Here is a 20,340-nt window from a genome sequence, read left to right on the forward strand (position 1 = left end):
AGCTACATGGGCAAATTCTTATCTTTTACTGGGCACATCTACACGTGCTATTAATATTATAAAGGCTTACTATGTGATAAAATACTGTGCAGTAAGCCTCCCCTGGGAGCACATCTACACATGCTCCCTGTTGGGAGTAAATCTGCTCCCAAGGGGAGCAGCTTGGTACAGGGCTATTCCTACCCTGCTCTGGCTCCCTGCAGCCGCCAGGGGGAGCTCCAGGCTTCCCCAGGGTGTTAACCTGGGGGCTGGCAGGGAGTGCCGGGCTAGCTCCCATGCACATGGGGCCAGCAGAGCTCTTCCAGGTGCAGCGGCAGCTATCTCCTTGTCCCGTACACATTCGGAGAGGTCCTCATGTGCAGGGAACTGGGAGACAGCTGCTGCTGCAGAGCTTTCCAGGCCCCCTGCACATGGGGACAAGGCCATGCCTTGCGTGCTGTTTTTGACTTCTCCTTTTCAATGTATTCCTTCTCATTAGTCCTACTTCCATCTCTCTAATGCAACACATTTTTGTTTGCTTTAAACATTATGCCACCCTCCCTTAATTATCCTTTTTATTTCTTTACCCTTTGGGTGTCCAAATTAGATTGTGAATTTTGGGACTTTTGTTTTAGCTGTTTGTTTTAGTATAAAAGTAGTTTTATGCTACCTTCTTATGGCCTACTACCCATCTTAGGCCAGTGATTTAAATGAACACAGGACTGGGGCAGGCTCAAGGCTGGGCTTCATTCCCTTGTGCAGTTGAAAACAGCCTTTGGACTGATCCAATTTACATTCTTATACTTACAGCCTCAGGGTCAGCTCAGTATCTGGAAATAACATGACCAAAACCTGAATTTGGCCACTATCAGAAGGTAACTTTCTAGAGTCACCTCCACAGGGACAACTCTTTGATAGTCAAACAAGATGTCTTTACAATCCGTTTGTATCATGAGCATGAGAAAAGAGGTGCTAACATGGCTCAGAAGAAGCCCCATTTCTCTCTCAACCAATTCAACATTATAACATTGTATAAATGTTTATTAAGAACCATTAAACACTGAAGGTAAAACTGTTTTATTTCTTTCATAGAAGAACTAATCTCATAAACTAATTAAAGGTTTCTCATTCTTCCACTCTATGTATTTTACATAATGTTATATACGTTGATTGTGGTAAGTTCAGTTCAAATCTACACCAATTGTTTATTTATTTAGAGATGGGATATCTACAATTGTATTTTTGTATGCTGCTTGCATAAACCTCTACTATTCCTTTAGGCCTTAGTAAATGATATCCAGACAATCCAGCCCAGTTTGAACGGTGTTAATGAGGTTGGAAAGAAGATGAGAAATGAAGCAGAGCCAGAGTTTGCTTCCAGAATACAGACAGAACTAAAAGAACTCAATGCTCAATGGGAACACATTTGCCAACAGGTACTAAGTCTCTTGCTGTGACTGGCTTTCTTTTAATTAACTTTCAGGTTTTTCATTGGCGTAATTCCTCCCTTTCTTGGAATAGACAATGAATGTGAGAAAAAAATTTAGACATTCCTGGTTCGCAGTAATTAACCTTCCATCTTAGAAAGTTTATCTAGCATACTGAAATATGTGGAGAGTAGCGCTCTTAATCTATGTAATTCAGTCTTGCTATATTAATCATGGCTGATGTAAAATTAGCTTTCTATGATCTAGATTGCTTTATCCAAAACCTTCTCAATTTACCAGCTAATGAGCTTCTGTATTTATTCATTTTTCACTGAAAACTTCTTTTTGCTCATTACTGAGTATAGTTCATTACACTGAATAAGAAGTCATAACACACTAAATTGTTACTTGTATTTAGACTTCAATACCTTGAAATTCTTTCTCTCTATCCATCTAGTTATCTAATTTAAGGCCTCAAATTTATGGCCAAATGTGGATATAGATGTATTGGTAGGCCTCAAAAAGTGGGATGTTTCATATTATTTTACTATGCTTATGGTAAACCAGTAGTTTTACCTGCTAAGAGAGGGCATCAGGGAGTTAACAGTAGTCACTCCAAATTAAGGCTCTGTATAAAAAAGATAAAAGGGTTAAAAGATTCTTTAAGGATTAAAAGGATTAAAATGATAATCCTTTCAATTTAATGGTTTGTTATTGCAAGTATTCTATTCATGTTTCACCCACTTCAGCTTGTTTCTTGTTAAATCAGAGATATTTTTCACTACATCTGTTTGTGCATTGTTTAAAAAAATATTAAATATGCTCCTTGCTTGCTCTTTTTAAAATTATAAATGTGCTAAAATTTAAGTACCTTGACTTTCAGAATGAGATTCTGGCCCAACAGTGCTGATCCCCTATGTCCTCATACCTCTCCCCATGTTATTGGGTAATAGCTATAAAATGCTATTCTCCTAATTTTGTCATAAGTCATTTATTCTACTTTTATCTCAAGAACAACAACAACAAACCTTTCTGCTGTCTTTCATACCTCTTACCAGAGATAGCAATTTTGGTAACGATAGCTAACTAAGAAGAGAGTGTGTGATTAGGATAAAGCATGTCTCAAAATAGATCTAAAGATAAAAAGGCATATATCACCCTGTACTGTGCCTTTTCACAGACAAAAACTGTAGCAACATTCCTTAAAGAAGCAAGCCAAGGTCAAAATGCTTAAAGCCAGCCTTCACAAAATATTGCTTCATAAAGATACTTTTATAAAATCTTTATGAATGGGATTCTGTGATGTGGTTTCCTGTGGTAGCTGAAGACTGGATTCAGTGAACCAAGAGGTCCTTTTTATTTCTTTTTTCAAAAAAAATCTAGAAAAAAACAGATATTTCCAGCTGCTAGTTTAAAGGTTTCTGTTACTTAGATATACAGTTCAGGTGGGGGAAAGAAATGATAACTGCAAAATTAGGGAAGTCAGTAAATATTGTTGTCCTTATTTTATAAATAGAGGAATTGAGGCCTGGATTATAGAAATTACTTTCTGTTTATTAAGTGGATTAATTATATCTGTCCAGAGTAAAAAATTAGTAAAAAAAAAAAAAAACCTATTCATTTAAAAAGTCCTTTCCTTGACTTCTGAAGTCACTTATTTGGTTCTGCAGGAGAAATTCCATTTGACTGACTTGAACTTAGGATCATAGGAAAGTGGGGCTGGAAGAGACCTCAGAAGGTCATCTAGTCTAGCCCCCTGCTCAAGGCAGGATCACTCTTGACTAAACAGTCTCAGCTGTCTGTCCAACCTGATTTTTTAAAACTTCCAGGGATGGAGATTACATAATTTCTTTAGGCATCCTGTTCCAATTGTTAGCCACCCTCATAGGCTAGGAACAGATATTCAGAAAGCCTGAGCCTGAATTGATTCAGTCTTTGCAGGTTAGTCTAACCTAGCTAGGTTAAATCAGATTGTAACTGCACAGACATCACAGACATACAGGCACATGTCTGCAGTGGCTCAGGCTAGAAACCGGGGGCAGGGGGGCAGGATGCTAGAGCAGCCCTCCCTTCCCTTCCACAGCACTAAGTTAAGGGGAGCATGGCCAGACCCCAGCAGGATGCTCTGATTAGGGAGGAGTTCCCCCCCTCCTGACCAGCCCACAAGGGAATTGATAAGTGTTTATCACCCCTTACTAAGTGTTTATCACCTCATTAAGAAAACAACAGAGGGGCATTACCAACTACCTGTTGATTCTGCCTTTGTCCCATCTGCCACAGCGTAGACTGTAGCCAGCATGTGGTCTGCTAGCTAATAGACAGACACCTCTCAGCAAGACAGAGGGGAGAGGGGAATTCCTGGTTGGCAGGGAGTGATGAGAAGGAGTGGGAGAGCAGCCTGCAGTCTCTACTGAAGCTCCAGCCAGGGAGCAGAGGGGAGGGGCCAGCTGTGCTGTGGAGCAGAGAGCTCCGCCCAGCCCAGAGAGCATGCCGGGATGCTGGGGGATTCTGCTTTATCTTAAACCAGCAAAGGGTCTGGGACAGACTTTGCATAAACCAGTTTGACCCAAATCAGTTAAGTATTGTTGAATCTTATCTTTTTGATTGTGGACCTTTTCTCCAGTCTATCCAGGTCACTCTGGGTCCCTTTAACTCCACCCAACTTGGCAATGTCTGCAAATTTGCTAAGCATGCAGTCAATCTCTGTAGTTTCTGTAAAGACGTTAAGTTCTCTATGATGTTTTATATCATTTTTCCTTTTGACTTTCATGATATTCCTGCTGTAATAATTCTTTTCAATACGCTGCTGCTGTTAAAATTATACTTTGTCAATAGGTATTCCTAACACATCTCTTCAGTAGTAGCTATTAAAATGCACACAAGCAGTGAATATAAAAATAATTTCAGGCTGCAGGTATTTGAAAAAGAGATATGAAAAAAAAATATGTAGAATTATTATATATCCATGCAGTATTACCTAAAGCCTAGTAGCCAAGGGAAAATTGCCAGTGGGAAATTATGTACTCTTTTATAAATTATATGTGGCTACTTAAGTGTTATCCTTTTTTGTACTTCTGGACACAGGACAAGTGTTAGCTTGTCATTATACTTTTTTTGTGGATCCATATTTGCTTGATTCATTGTTAACATCTGTAGTTTTTGCTCTTTACAATGATAATGGCCTTTAAATATGTGCAACAGAATCTTATATCAAATATCATTTCATAATTCTTTTCAAAAGGCCTTTGCTAAGAAGGCAGCACTAAAAGGTGGCTTGGATAAAACTGTGAGTCTTCGAAAGGATTTGTCAGAGATGCATGAATGGATAACGCAAGCTGAAGAGGAATATCTGGAGAGGGATTTTGAGTATAAAACACCTGATGAATTACAGAAAGCAGTTGAGGAACTAAAGGTAAAAGACAGACTGACTTATTTAATTTATGTCAGAAGCTCTTGGAACAGGATTTGCACACAATCTGTTTGCTCATTTAAAAGAGTTGCCTTTTTATATCTCTTAGGGAAATCTGAAATGTGAAGCAATAGGTAGCTTAAAGTAATTTGTTTCAATTTACAGTCTGTTGGAAGATATTTAAATCTTCACAGTACTTCATTACTTTAGATTTTGTTTTTTTGTTTTTCTGTTGCCTTATTGAATTCCGATTCTTTGCAGAATCAGCATTGATTTAATTGGAAAATAATGTTCAAGGAATCATTTGTTAGCAGTAGTTAACCACTAGGGCTAGGGACAGACATTCAAAAATCCAAAGCCTGAATTAATTCAGTCTTTGCAGGTTAATTAAACCTGGCTAGGTTAAATCAGTTTTGTAATTGGACAGACATCCCAGAAATGCAGGCACAGGCTAGAAACCGGGGGATGCAGAGCAGCCCTCCCTCCCTTACACAGGGTTGAGCTGAAGGGGCCAGGCCCTGGCAGGATGCTTTGATTATTCCCTCCACCCTCCTGAGCAGCCCAGTGGGGAATGTTTATCACCCCTAACTCAGTGTTTATCAACTCATTAAGAAAACAAAGTCTCTCTCCATTAGGTAATGTAACTCTTCTTATACAGCTTTTCCAAGGAAAGGCATTAAGCTACCTGTCTGCTCCAAAAAGCCTGTCTACCTGTCGTCTCCCACAGCACAGACTGTAGTCAGAATGTGGTCTGCTAGCTAATGCTGAGGTGTCTGCTTAAGGTAGAGGGTGGGGGGGAATAATTCCAGTTTAGCAGGGGGAAGCCAGGCAGATGCTCTGTGCCTCCAAATCCATGTCAGAGCTGCAACCAGGGAGCAGAGGGGAGGGGCCAGCCCTGCTGTGCAGCAGAGAACCCCACCCAGCCCAGAGAGCATGCTGGGATGTTGGCGGTCTCTGGTTTATATTAAACCAGCAAGAGATCTGGGACAGACATTGTATAAACTGGTTCGACCCAAATCAGTTAAATTGGATACTACCTTCTTTATCTCAAACCGGTTTCAGCTATTTTCCAACTGGTTTATGTGCACTGAACATCTGTTCTGTTACAGATTTAAACCAGTTTCTGATCACTTAAACTGGTTTATGTGTAACATCTGTCCCTAGCCTAGTTAATTATTTGATAAACCTGGGATAGATCAGTTTTGTCTTTTACTTATTAAATGGAGAAAGACTACTATGCAGGACTGGGTGTATATGTTGGTATTAGCATCTTATTTGTTTGTGATTTACTATTTTATGTTTTCTGAGTAAAGAAATGGTTTCTTGCATCTCAACTATGCTAATATTTCCTTCCATGTGGGAAGGAGACACGAATCATGACCCTTCCTTCCTTAAATATTGCCCAAGAAGAGGACCCAGAACATTATGGGGGATATGAAAAATATCCTGAAAAGATTCTTAAGCAAATGAGTGCCTCCTTTGCCAAGTTAAACTTCAGAAGGAATTTTTTCTGAAGCTGCCACTGGCATGATGCAGGTTTACACTATTGCCAACAAAAGGGTGCAACAGAGTACAGCATTTCTAATCCTGGAAAGGCTTACACATGCTTAACTTAAACACAAGGGTAAGTCTTTTGCCCTTACTGGGACCTCTCACATGTTGAGTGGTAAACATGTACCTAAGTCTTTGCAAAGTTAATGTCAAGTTTGTAAACCTTTTCAAGCAGAGGACTGATACCTTCAAGGTCTGTAAGGCACCTGCAAATTAGCTACATAATATAAATATTACATTTATTACTTTTAGTCATGGCATAGTGATTTCTAAAGTTACCTGTCAAGTTCATGATCCAATTGGTTTACGAGTACTTAGGAAGAAACACTGAACTATTAAGAAAGAGCACAGGTGAGAGTAAGATTGAACAGTTGTCACCATTTTATCAGCTAACCATTAAGCTAGTCTATATGAATCAAACACTGTTTTCACTAATTATTTTTAAAATTTACTGTAAAGTTGTCATCATCTGTTCCTGCATTTCCTTTACCATTCTTCCTTTCCTCTCCACTCCCAAAAACATTATCAAGGGCCTTCCTAGCACAGCTCTTACCACAGGAAATACCATCACGTACATGCATGCACATGCGCGCACGCACGCACACACACACACACGTGTATTGGAGAGGACTCATAACAAAGCAGTCCCATACTAGTGTAGCTTATTTGAATCCAATATAGAATTGCCTTGGGAGAAATCACAGATAAAACTGCAATGGTCAACTTGTACTGTGTATCCACAGTTTACTTCAGCTTGCATAGCAGCTTGCATAAGCCACACAGGCTGGTACATTCCTCCCCCATGAGCTAATGATGAAGTGAAGTTAGAGCAGTGTAGCATGAAGTGCAGCAGGCAGCAACCCCAGATAGCTGCTAATCTGTCTCTTCCAAGTCTTGGTGTCATTTCACCTTCTATCTGTATCTTTCTGTTAGATTTGTAATCCGCGTACACCCAAGGGTGTATCATATCCTCAATTGGATGGGATGGATAGGCAAGAGCGGGTGCTGTGAGAGGGATGCCAGAATTTAGGGCGGATCCCTAGTTCCTCTATAGAGTTAGCCCACGCCGAAAGTTCTTGACTATACACAGTTTATTAAGTTACAAACATTTATATATAAACTCATTAAAATAGATACAGGTACAGGTATAGATACAAATATACATATAAAGGTCTGTAAGCATGACGCAGTCTGCCCCAGGGAGGGCATTCAGGTAAATACCCTTGCCCAAGGCCCAGAAGAGGAGTGCAGGACAAAATGCAGGACAGTCAATCCGGCAAGTCTATACCACAAGGGGGTTAACTAATAAAAAACATCCTTACAGAGCCCATTATACAGAATTAATATACCCAGCTATATACAACACATTCATAACCCTAACCAAACCAAGAATAACAATAGATACAAAGGAAAAAGTATAACTATCCCAGATATTAGATGCACCCTATCTGGGTTCCAACCACTCGGTCCCTCAAGTGGGATAGGGTCTTCTAACCCTAGACCCCTTGGATGTTCCACAGAACCCTTCCCAGTGTGTATTTGGGTTATACTCCCTTTCTACCATGGGGAGCAGAGGATGTGTGGGGTCTCCCCCGCCACTTGCCCACTCCTCCCAGGGTCCCCTGCCCAGGAGTACCCGCCTTGCAGGACCCGGGTTCCCAGTAACTCATGGTCCTTTGGCACTGTCCGCAAGGACAACTCAGGCCTTCTGGAGTTGTCGGCCTCGAGCTGGGGGCCCCTCCCTCTGGGCCTTTTGCCCTGTGCTGGGCACCCAGAGAGCTCCTACTAGAGCTGAGCCCTCACTGGCTCTGGTTCTCTGGCCTCATGCCAGAGGTCTTTCCCCTTCCTAGGCCCTGCTCTGGATGCTGGAGCTCTTTTAGTTCAATGAAGAGCCACACTGTGGCGATCGGGCTACTCAGCCTAAAGCCAAGTAGGGGGGCTAACTTGAGCAACCTCAAGTTGCTCTCGGGGTTGACTCTCTGTGCACCGATCTTTGCACTGTGCGGGGCCCAAGCAGCCTTGAGCTGCTCCCAGGGCAGGCTCCCCATGTGCCAACCTGTGCACCATCGAAGCTCAGGCCAGGTTCCGATGACAGTCTCTTCAGAGCTCCTCTCTTCTTGCTGTCCCTCACCGCGTCTGCCTCGTGCAGCTCACAACACTCCTATTGTTTTCTCAGGGGGCTCCACTCCCTGAAGTCCAGCGGACCTGCAGTTTGCAGGTCCCATTTAGGTCCAGGAGCTCCTCGCCCCCTCCCTTCAGGGAAAGGGTGGCACCAGCTCCTTCCAACTCTTTGGGCTCCATCAATCAAACCTAAGAATTTTCGGCCTGGGATGTGGCAGGGGCCCGAGTGGGTGAGTCCACCACAAATTGATTAACAAAGTTGACTTAAATTAGAACAGTGTAGACATGCTGTACATCTAAGCTCCAGAAATAGTGAGACTGACTGCAAAATTATGTCAAATGTTCTAAGTACTCACTGGAGAAAAACATTCTGTCTTTCAATACTAGCAGACTTAAGTAATAATTTTAAAAACAGTCACTAATAAAAAAAACACTCAAAATTTACTTGATCTACCAATTGATGGAAAGTGGTTTTAAAAGTAGTTAACTGGAAATAACATGCAAAAGATATTTAATCCACAAGTAGTGAGGTATTATGGTACATATGCTTGGAACACTCTCATAAACTATATAGTTGAAAACAACTGTTTTCTTCTTCTGAATGATCCAAATAGTTGTTTAATTGTGCAATACATGTATTCATTATTCACAGTAAACATATCTATTACCTCAAAAATGAAAGCAAACTAAACGATGTTTTGTCGTATTGTATTTGTGTTTTACAGAGGGCAAAAGAAGAGGCTGCACAGAAAGAAGTGAAAGTGAAGCTTCTCACAGATTCTGTGAATAATTTTATAGCAAGGGCTCCGCCTGCAGCTCATGAGGCCTTAAAAAAGGAACTTGATGTCCTTATTACCAACTACCAGCGACTCTGCAGCAGGTTAAATGGAAAGTGCAAAACTCTGGAGGTCAGCTATTTTGTTAGCCTTTAAAATTACAGTTACTCAGATGGCACAAGTGAAATGCAAAAGCTTATGCATCTCTGATTTAGGCTGTAAGGTGCAAATCTACCCTACCTTTTACAAGTTAAATAGTCACCAGATGGATTGGCATATTATAGACCTTTACCCTTGCCACCTTTGCTGTTGTCATGATAAATTGTGCTCATATTGATTTAAGCTGATATAAACTTGATTAATCGTACAAAAAAACAATAGTTATCTTAATGTAACATAGTAGTACAATTGGTGGTTTGGACTATAGCAACCACTAGTTACCTAATACAGAGATTTTGAATTAGGAATAGATGGTAAGATTTAAGAGAGAGTTCATAAGATATGGTACAGGCTTTTGATTAGCTAAATACTTTTAGTCTTGTAAGAAAAATAGAGCTGGGGAGGAAGGGGCATATATTTAATCCCCAAAAAATATTTCAGTTGGGATGTACATTTTATTTTCAGCATCTAAGTAGTCCTCAGATGTTTCATCATCATGGCAGGGGTGTCAAACTCATCTGGGTTCTTGGGCCAGATCTTACTGTGGGGCTCCTTGTGGGCCAGATCTAGCCCAGGGCATGGGCAGCATGGGGTATGGTAGTGGCACCAGTGATAGGTGTGTGGGAAGGGGTCCAACACCAGTGGTGGATCTAGATGAGGCAAGGGATCAGTGACAACATGTAGCAAGAGTTTCAGGTCTGCACCAAGCTCACTGCCACTGGTCGTGGCAAACATGGCCAAATACCCCAGATTCTGCTGCAGGCTATCCCCCCCCCCCCAACTTCCAGTGCTTTAAAAAATGCCCAGTGCTGTGACAAAAGCAGTTGTATGAGCGTCAAAATGCATGTCAGGACAAAGAAAATGGTGGCGGCTCACACCTCGGAGGTGCTTTATTTCAAAAGCGTACTGCTGCCATTTTCTGTGCACTGATGCGCATTTCACCACTTATACAACTGCATGCAATTCAGCGTAGTGCACGTCAGCTCATGTGTGGGGCAGACTCGATTAATCTGCTCCGAAACAGCAGATCTCCAGTGCGTTGCAGGACAAAAATGTACATGTATAAATGCCCATTGGTGCTTGAAAGTGTTCTGACCATATATGGAATTCCTATAGATATGAAACTCTAGAAAAAAACTCTACTTTGAACTGTGTTATATGCCAACTATTTATGAGATCTTTTTTTCCCCACTGTGATGTATTACCTTTTTTTAAAATATGTGATGACAGCATTTATATAAGCAGGGGTTGAAGCGTATAAGGAAAAATAGTTTGGTGGGGAAGGTCTGTCTTGCTGTTTCAAGAGAGACTATAGGCTTATGTAGACACATTTTCATCTTTTTTTTTTTAATACAGCATGGAAATTTATAATATGGTCAGTACTTTTATTTTGTACTTTTATTAACCATTAAGGCTAGAACCACATATTTTGAATGATAAAATTCATAGAACAATTATATATGACCATTTGCAATATTTCTTTTAATTCTAATTTTCAGTCTCAATATACATTTTTCACCAGGAGGTATGGGCATGCTGGCAAGAGTTATTGTCCTACTTGGATGCAGAAAATAAATGGCTGAATCAGATGGAATCAAAACTCAGGGCAACTGAAAATGTCCAGGGAGGTGCAGAAGAAATCTCAGAGGCCCTGGATGTAAGTGCTATCTTAACTGGTATCAGATATCAAGTTGTATGTTATAGCAATACCATTTTAAAAACTGTGTTCTATTTGAAAGAAATCATGATATTGGCAATGCATTCATCCCAGCCAAAGCTTTGTCTAGCCAGGTCTTGAAAACCTCCAAGGATGGAGGGGAGGTTCCACCCCTCTCTGGGTAGCCTCTTCCAGTGCTTTACGACCCTCCTAGTGAGAAAATTCTTCCTAATATCTAATAACCTAAACCTAATAACCTAGTGAGAAAATTCTTCCTAATAACCTATACTTCCCTTGCTGCAACTTGAGACCATTGCTCCTTGTTCTGTCATCTGTTACCACTGAGAACAGTCTAGCTCTATCCTCTTTTGAATCCTCCTTTAGGTAGTTGAAGGATGCTATTAAATCCCACCTCAGTCTTCTCTTCTCTGGACTAAATAAGCCCAGTTCCCTTAGCCTATCTTCATAAGTCATGTGCCCCAACCCCCTCACCATTTTTGTTGCCCTCTGCTGGACTCTCTCCAGTTTGTTCTCATCCTTTCTTTAATGGGGGACCCAAAACTGAACACTGTACTCCAGATGTGGCCTCACCAGTGCTGAATAGAGGGGAATAATCACTTCTCTTGACCTGCTGGCAACACACCTACTAATGCAGCCGAGTATGCCATTAGCCTTCTTGGCAACAAGGGCACACTGCTGGCTCATATTCACCTTATTATCCACTGTAACCCCCAGGTCCTTTTCTGTAGAACTGCTGCCCAGCCACTCAGCCTTCAGCCTATACCAGTGATTGAGATTATTCTGTCCTAAGTGCAGGACTTGCAGTGACGTCAATAGCAGTCAGTGTGGTAGAGGCGATATCTTTTATTAGGGCAAGTAGATAGTTGCAAAATTAGTTTTTATTTGCAAACTTTTGGGCTCACACACCCTTCCTTGGGCAAAGGAGAATGCAAAGATTGTAAAATTTCTCCCAGGTAGAAATGGCACTTCATTTCAATAGAACTGTTTGCATGTTTATAATTAATCACATATTTAATGCTTTGCAAGACCTGGGTCTTTGATTTTAGTAAAACATAGTGCAGAGAATTTAATGGTGTCAGTATGACATTTTATACTTTTATCTTCTGTCCCCACTACAATTATGTTTGAAATGAAAGATTTCTTTCTTACAATCTAGAAACACATGATTGTTCATCAGAGTTTTTTTCTTGGTCTGAAAGAAGAAGACATGATAACATTTATGAATTTGTTTCAGTCTTTGGAAAACTTAATGCAACATCCAGAAGATAACCGTAATCAGATTCGGGAACTGGCACAGACTTTAACTGATGGTGGGGTCTTGGATGAACTGATCAATGAGAAACTGGAAAAATTCAATACTCGATGGGAAGAGCTGCAACAAGAAGTATGTATAATCAGTTATCTCATCTCTTATTCCTTCATGTTAAATAGCTGTCAATCTCATAGCCCATCTCACTTCCTAAATAATACCATTTACTTCCTACTATATGATATTTGAAAATAAAAAGGTACAGTATCACCTTTGGATTGTTCCCAAACAATGCAAAAGGAATTCCTTTACTGTAGATTCTATAAGCAAGGGAATTGCTTAGTAAACCTTACATTTCAAAATCACAGTGTTCCTCCCTTGAAAGAATTGTATAGTAAATCTAATATTAAAGGGCCTATTCAGCACTTCTTACTCAAGTAAAACTCCCACTGGAAAGCAAATTGTGGTTTCAAAATTAAATGTCAAGTGTAATATTCTGTTACAGGTGTATTTTTCCACTGAGCATGTCAGAAACTGAATGTTCGTGTCAATAAATGACTCTGTAGGAAAACATCAATAAGGAAAATATGTTTAACATGAAGAATGTGAAATGTGGTCATCTGACGTAGTATTCATAATGTTTCTTCTTGAGACTGATCAACCTTTATCTGCTTCACTAGGAATTACTTGTGGAAACATTATTTCTAATCTCCTCATTTGTTGACACTGTTTTTTGAGAAATCAGTTCAGAATTTAGAAAATGAGAACATATAAATTTATACAGTAAACATTCAGTGTTCCCAGCCACGCCAGGCACAAAAACACTTGAATATTTTTAAACTTTATTCCAATATCATTTAAAATATACTTGTACTTTCAAGAACTGATCTAAGCTGATAATGCCTGAAGCATGTAGTTTAGCTTACAGGAAAAAATACCTTAATTTTTAAAACATGCGGTAGAATAAACAAGTAATTGAGAGAGCTCTTTCTGAAATCAAGAAGCAATATGAAAATGTTAGTCGTGAAATAACTGGCCCAACCTGCAGTTGCTATAACAGTTATTTTCACAGTCTGAAATAAGCATATGATAGCTGTCATTCTTTTTCCAGTGCTATATTTATTTTCCTCCTCATTTTGAGAAGTTTCACCATTCAGCTACTGTGGTATAGGTCCATACCAGTAATAGAAAACAGGTTCCAATTATTTTTTCCAGTTACACCATAGTGCATGATAATGATGGATTAGACTACACTGGCTTCCCAACAGAATATGATCTGGGTACTACAAAGAGGTAAAATCAGGCAATAGATTAGAATTGATTATATTATTATTGAATATATGTCTCCTGTGGCCCTGATCGTGGGTATCAACCTTAAATAAAGTTAGAGAAATGTAAATGAAAACCTTTGATGAAAGGAAGAAAAGGAGTTGATTTTCATTTACTAAGTTTGAGAAACAACTAAAAAAAAGTCATGAGAAAATGTGTCATTTGCCAAAAAAATAAAATAATAATTTTCAGTGAAAAATAAGGATTGGTGCTATACTGGGGAACTTGACTGATAGTAGTCATATGTAAGTCATAATGAATCATATCCTGAAATTTCCAAGATATGGGTTTTACATCCCTCATCTTGGAAATTTCAGGATATGATTCATTATGCATCTACTATTAATGTTGTGTGTATTTATACAGGTGTATCAGATAGAGATGAGGGCAATAAATGCAAATGTCTTAAACTCCCATTTCAAAGACAAAGTTGTAATATGTTTTCTCCATTACTCTGGGACTGTGAGAAAGTATGGAAAACTTAATTTACTCTTCCTTATTTTAATGGAATAATCTGATATGAATCAAGTTATTTTACAAACAAGAAAATGGGGGATACTAATATTTTAATAGTTACATCATCAAGATTTCAATATTCCACTCTATCAGCTCTGACTATCATGGATTTCCAAACAAATCTATCTGCAACACTACAGAATCTACCTTTCTGCTCTCAGATCAATCTCTAGAGCTGAGCATTAAAAACCATTGCCCCTTGCTGAAGTCTATCGTAACTAACCAGTAGGTGATAGCTAAAGGTTTCCTTCTTCAAGCTTTCTTTTATGCTTAAATAATTTATATTTGCGTTGAGGTAAAGCAGTTTCTCTTACTGAAGTTCAGCCAAGACTTCCATTTCTTTTAAGTTATGGTCAGTATTGGGACTTGTTGCTCTCAGTATGATGATTTTGATATTAATAAAACAAGTAACCAAATTCAGAGAATTATGACAAAAAAATGCTCAGATACCCTAACTTAATTCAAATCCTCTGGGCATATCAGCATACTTGTCTGTCTTACAAGTATTACACCAGAAGCACATGGTGACGTTATTAAAATAGCCTAAATATTTGGCATTCGTGTTCCATGAGTTTAAGTGAAAAAACAAGGTGAAAAGGATAGAAGACTTTAGCTTGAGGTGTCACCAAGTTTACAAGAGTATTGTAGTTGCCAAGTTTTGTTTCATCTATAACATTTCATGCAAATTATAAAATAAAATTTAACTTATCGTGAGACCATCTACTCTGATCAAAGACTTGGTAGACCATGGATCTTCACAAAACTGGGGAAGTAATGGGAAGATCTAGGATAACTGCATGGATGCAAAGACTGTGGGAGATTGCTGAGGAGGTAGGTTTGTAGCAAGCAACTGGGTTTTCTAGTGGTTAAGGATTGCTAGGTGAAGTTTTAGTGGATAGAAATGGTAATGTATGATGTATGAAGTCTATGATAGAGTATGGAGTAGAGAGTACTGTGGCTGAGGTGGAAAAATAACTCCTGGGTAGATAGATAGTACTGGAGATTGGAACAGGAGATAGGTAGAGACTAGAGTAGGTGGTTGCTGGGGTATTTGGAGTACAGAGAGTACCTGAAGTCTTGCTGTCCAAGGTACTGTTGGATATAACACAGAGAATTTGTATTGGAAAAGTGGGAGTTGGAGCCACTGTTGGTGGCTGGGAGAGGGTGGGAAGAGAGGGAGATGGAGCCACTGGTGGTCTAGGGTTCAGTTTGGGAGAACAGTCATGGTATAAGTTCAAAAGTTGAAATTGTAGGTACACACCTGCTGGGTTCCCTCAGCTCAGGCAGCTGAGATTGCACCTGAGTTGTTGGAATGCTTAACAGGGCTACCAAACATATATGAACTCCATGTGAGATGCATAATACCTAGCAGTCCTGATCATGTGTTTTGTAATGTTTTCTGCTCAGAAGGCGTCAGCTCGTTCTAGGTCTCCTAACGGCACAAGTGAATACACAGGGGAAGAATTCTAGAAAACAATGTTACGTGAGTTGTAAGAGTGACAACTTTCTGCGTGTTTGCTTTTTCTGTAATGCTTGGAAATATATTTTGCTTCAGGCACAAAAGAAATGCTGAGATTATACAGTAAATTTTGGCTCAAACAGAAGCCCCAGGTATTCTAAATTTAAACTTAGTCCACTCTTCGGTAACTAACTGGGATAAACCATGGTCTGCTGTAGGACTCCAACTCAGTGACAGTACTGATAAGTGCAACCACAACTTGCTTCATCTATTCCAAAACAAACTTTAAGGTATCCATCACTTTGGCTAAAATCCTAACTGCCTTTCTCTCTCCTCCCTCTTCCCCCCGCCCCTTCTTTCTCTCACAGACCTCAAGGACCTATAACCACCTTAACTATAACCTTTCATCTCCTCCTATCTTGTGCAATGATTTTTCACCTTGTCTCATCTTTGCTTATCCTTTACAAATAAGGTTTGATGTAATTTTCCCATTGCTGCTTTGGTCTTCCTCTAAATTGGGCATATTATTATCTGCTTCCATTGTTCAGGCACTCTTTTCTCTCTTCAGATCTTCAGAATCATCTTGTGAAGATGGTGCTTTAATGCATCAAATCTGAATTTCAGGCATTCAACTGGAAGCCTCTCTATCCTTGGTGCCTTATTTTTGAATTTGTTCTGTATTTTTTTTTTCATATTAGTTAAAAGATAGAGGTTTAAGATAGAGTCAAGAGGAGAGTTCCCATACTTTTACCACCAAAGGTTTCTACATGTTGTATATGGTTCTTATACTGGGCTTGTGCTTTTTTTCACCCAGAATTCTGCACAAAGCCAAAAAAACAAAAATGACAGTCGTGGAAAGACACAGAACCTCTCCTCTTTCATGCTGGGGCAAAAGAATTCACACTCAGTGGGCCAATTTGCAGCCAAGTATGATCATACTCCATCAAGGGTGTAATATGTCAGTATTCAGCCTAAGAGATTGCTTATAGACTTACTCTGTAAATAAGGTGGAGAAGGTGCTTTAAGTGGGTGGCTCTGAGAGTCACTCTAATTAAAGTGCCCAGTATGTATCAGCATCCCTGTGCTGAAAAATGGCAGTGGGGGTGCTTTAACTAAAGCTCATTGAACGAGCTTTAGCTAAAGCACCGCTACCACCATTTTTCAGGGGACACTGATACCTGTGATGCTGAAGTCTGCTAGAGTGCTCCAGCAGACTCAGTTAATCGAGTCTACTCCGACACATTGTAATTACAGGAATAGGTTCAGTCTGCTCCTTTCCAAGCAGGCAGTTCTCTTCTTATTACTTGTGTTGCCAGTGAGAAAATGTCTTTCTGCCATGAAGAGACTAAGTGAAGATGAAATGGGGTCATCCCCACTTCCACAAGGACCCAAGTGGAATTTTTGTACCTGAAAGTTTTCCCACTTACGGCAAATAAGAACATAAGAACTGCCATTTAGTGGGTCAGTCCACAGGTCCATCTTGCCCAGTATCCTGTGTCACAAAGTGGCAGAGAATGAATGCTGAAAGGGAGAGTGAACTGTGTATGACTAGGGTTTTACCCATTGTTCCTCTCCCACTTGCAGCATCCGACACTTAGACTTTAGACAAAAGGCAGGGTACATTACTGTGAGAGTGTAACAGGTTGGGTTTTTTTTCCTCATTTGAAAAAAAAGCGTATTTTGTAACTTGTAGTAGATATTTTAAATGTTTTAAAATCAAAGTAGCTTCCTTCTAATCACTCCTCTCAGAGTTACTTAGCTGCTGTAAGAATCCAAGCTAGTTCCTTGGCTATATACATCCAATGCCCTGTATTGTTATTTAAAACAAAAAAATTGAGAGTGCCTTAAATGCTTTCAGGGTGCATCTACCTGTGCATTAAAATTATTTTTCTAATGTGCATTAAATTTAGTACCTCCAATGTGAGGTACTAAAGAAATGCTCATTAGCCTGTCTTAATGCAGAGTAATGAATGTGCATGGTTTTAGGTGACACTTAGATTCATAGCTTGTAAGGGCTGGAAGGGACATCGCAAGATCATCAGGTCCAGCCCCTCCTCCTTCGCCTCCTCCCCCCCTTCCATACTAGGCAGGAAAGACAACTGGGGTCAGGTGACCCCAGCTAGGTGACAGTCCAGTCTCCTCTTGAGGATATCCAGGGTAGGTGATTGCAGCACCCCTGGAGGGAGTTTATTCCACAGTCTGGACACTCTGACTGTGAAGATGTTTTTCCTAATGTTAAGCCTGAAATGGTCTTCCAGGAGTTTGTGGCCATTACTCCTGATTTTCCCCAACAGTGCCCTGGAGAACAGTTGTTTGCCGAGCCCCTGATATACTCCCCTGATTTAGTGGTAAGCTGCTACCAACTACCTTCTCAGCCATCTCTTTTTTAGGCTGAAGAGACCCAAGTCCCTCAGCCTTTCTTCATATGACTTGCCTTGAAAGTCTCTGATCATATGGGTGACTCTTCTCTGGACTCTCTCAAGCTTTTCCATGTCCTTGTTGAAGTGAGGCACCCTGAACTGGACTCAGTACTCCAGCTGCAGTCTCACCAATCCCAAGTAAAGCAGAAGAATCACTTCCTTTGTTTTGCTTGAGATGCATTGGTTGATGCATGCCAGAGTATTGTTTGCTGCGCTGACTACAGCATTGCACTGATGGCTCATGTTCATACTATGGTCTATTATTAACCCTAGATTCCTGTCAGTCATGGTGCTAGTCAGTTTGGCACCACCGAGCGTTTAAGTATGTTGGGGGTTATTTGTCCCCAGATGAAACGTGAAATTTCTCAATGTTGAACTTCATCTGGTTCCGATCCACCCAACTTGCCAACCTGTCTAGGTCCACTTGCATCTGCAGTCTATCTTGAAGTGTGACCATACTCCCCCATAACTTGGTATCATAATGAACTTGGCCAGTGACCTCTTTACCCCCACATCCAAAATATTGATAAAGATGTTGAAAAGTACTGGACCAAGCACCTACCTCTGAGGGACACCACTGGCCACTTCTCACCAGCACAACACAGATCCATTCATTAGATCTCTCTGGGACCTACCCCACAGTCAGCTTCCTACCCACCTGACTGTCTCACAGTTAAGCCCACAATTCTCCAATTTTCCTGTGAGAACATCATGGGATAACCAGATCAAAGGCCTTTTGCAGTCTAGGTATATGACATTGACCTCTTATCTAGGTGGTGAGTTACCTGGTTGTAGAAGGAGATGAGATTGGTAAAACAAGACCTGCCCATGATGAAGCCATGCTGGCTGTCATTCAGAATCTTACCTTCTGCAAGCCTTTTGCATATAGACTCCTTGATGAATTTTTCCAGGATTTTCCCTGGGATAGAAGTTAGGCTAATTAGCCTGTAGTTGCCCTGGTTCTCTCTCCTCCCCTTCTTGAAGATGAGCACAACATTGGCCCTCTTCCAATCTTCAGGGACCTCCCTTGAGTGTCATAAGATTTGGAAGAGTTTTGCCAGAGGTCCCGCAATGACTTTGGCCAGCTCCTTCAGCACTCTCAGATGAAGTTCATCGAATCCTGCTGACTTATAAATGTGTTAATTTTGTAACTGATCACCCACCAGCTCAAAATCAACAGTAGGAAGGTGGTGATTCCCATCATGCCCATTCTATACCCGTTCTAGCATGATTTTCCCTGAGTCCGGTGAAATAGCAAAGCAAAGTAGTCATTCAGGAGTTCGGTTTTCTTGTGAGTGTTGGTAACCAGCTGTCCTGAGTTGTTAAGCAATGGCCCCACACTTCCACTTGTTTTCCCCCTGTTCCCTACATACCTAAAGGATGATTTTTATTGTCCTTGATTTCCATTGCTAGTTTAAATTCAGTCGCCCCCTTAGCCTTTCTAATCTGTTCCCTACACGAGCAGGCCATTGTTGTATAGTCCTCCTTGGGTACTGTCCCAAGCTTCCATTGTTTGTGTGCCACTTTCTTCTTGTTCAGAATTTCTTTTGTGCTTCAAGGATTGACCACTCTTCATGTACTCCTTTCACCTTCAGTCCCAGTCCCATAGCGCTTCCCTTCCTGTTTCCCTGAGCTTGTTGAAATTCACTTTTTTGAAGTCCAGAACTCCAACCTTGCTAGCTGATTTGCCTGCCTTGTAATGGACAGTGAATGTGATGGTTTCATGGTCACTGTCACCCAGGCTACCCTCTATATCAGGGTTAGGCAATGTTTTTTGGCCAGAGTGCCTAAAACCCCCACAATACCTACCTTGGAAGGTGCCAGAGTACTGGCATGCCAGAAAAACAAAATGAGGGCAGGGGGTACATGGCAGGATGCCCTACTTGTGCCCCTTGCCCCCAGCCCTGCTGCCCCTGCCCCCCAACCCTGCTCATGACCCTTGCCTCCCACCCAAAGCCCTTGTCCCCAGCCCTGCTGCCCCTGCCCCCCAGCCCTGCTCATGACCCTTGCTCTCTAGCCCTGCTGCTCCTGCTCCCCACCCAAAGCCCCTGCCCCCCAGCCCTGTTGCCCCCCAGCCCTGCTGCCCCTTGACCCCACCCAAAGCTCCTGCCCCCCAGCCCAGGCTCTGTGGCTTTCAGCAGCTACCTAGAACCTAGGCCAGCTGCAAACATCTGCTGCCTTTCTGCCCCAGCCCCAGCCACAGCTGCCTCCCAGCCCCAGACCTAGGCTCTAGGGCTCTAGGGAGGCAGCACATACTGGCAATGCTC

The 20,340-nt window shown here is 41.0% G+C and overlaps 1 protein-coding gene across 11 annotated transcripts in view; it reads left to right on the plus strand.

Moving 5' to 3' along the window:
• DMD (dystrophin) overlaps positions 1-20,340 on the plus strand; it is a 2,172,325-nt gene that overhangs the window by 996,546 nt on the left and 1,155,439 nt on the right. For all 11 annotated transcript variants that reach the window (XM_059720821.1, XM_059720816.1, XM_059720817.1 and 8 more), the window contains 5 exons: positions 1,260-1,415; positions 4,648-4,818; positions 9,213-9,395; positions 10,945-11,079; positions 12,335-12,484. In XM_059720821.1, coding sequence (XP_059576804.1) covers positions 1,260-1,415; positions 4,648-4,818; positions 9,213-9,395; positions 10,945-11,079; positions 12,335-12,484 — 795 coding nt within the window. The remainder of the gene's footprint in view (positions 1-1,259; positions 1,416-4,647; positions 4,819-9,212; positions 9,396-10,944; positions 11,080-12,334; positions 12,485-20,340) is intronic.

Source organism: Alligator mississippiensis, chromosome 1, assembly GCF_030867095.1.
Source record: "Alligator mississippiensis isolate rAllMis1 chromosome 1, rAllMis1, whole genome shotgun sequence".
Lineage (NCBI taxonomy): Eukaryota > Metazoa > Chordata > Crocodylia > Alligatoridae > Alligator > Alligator mississippiensis.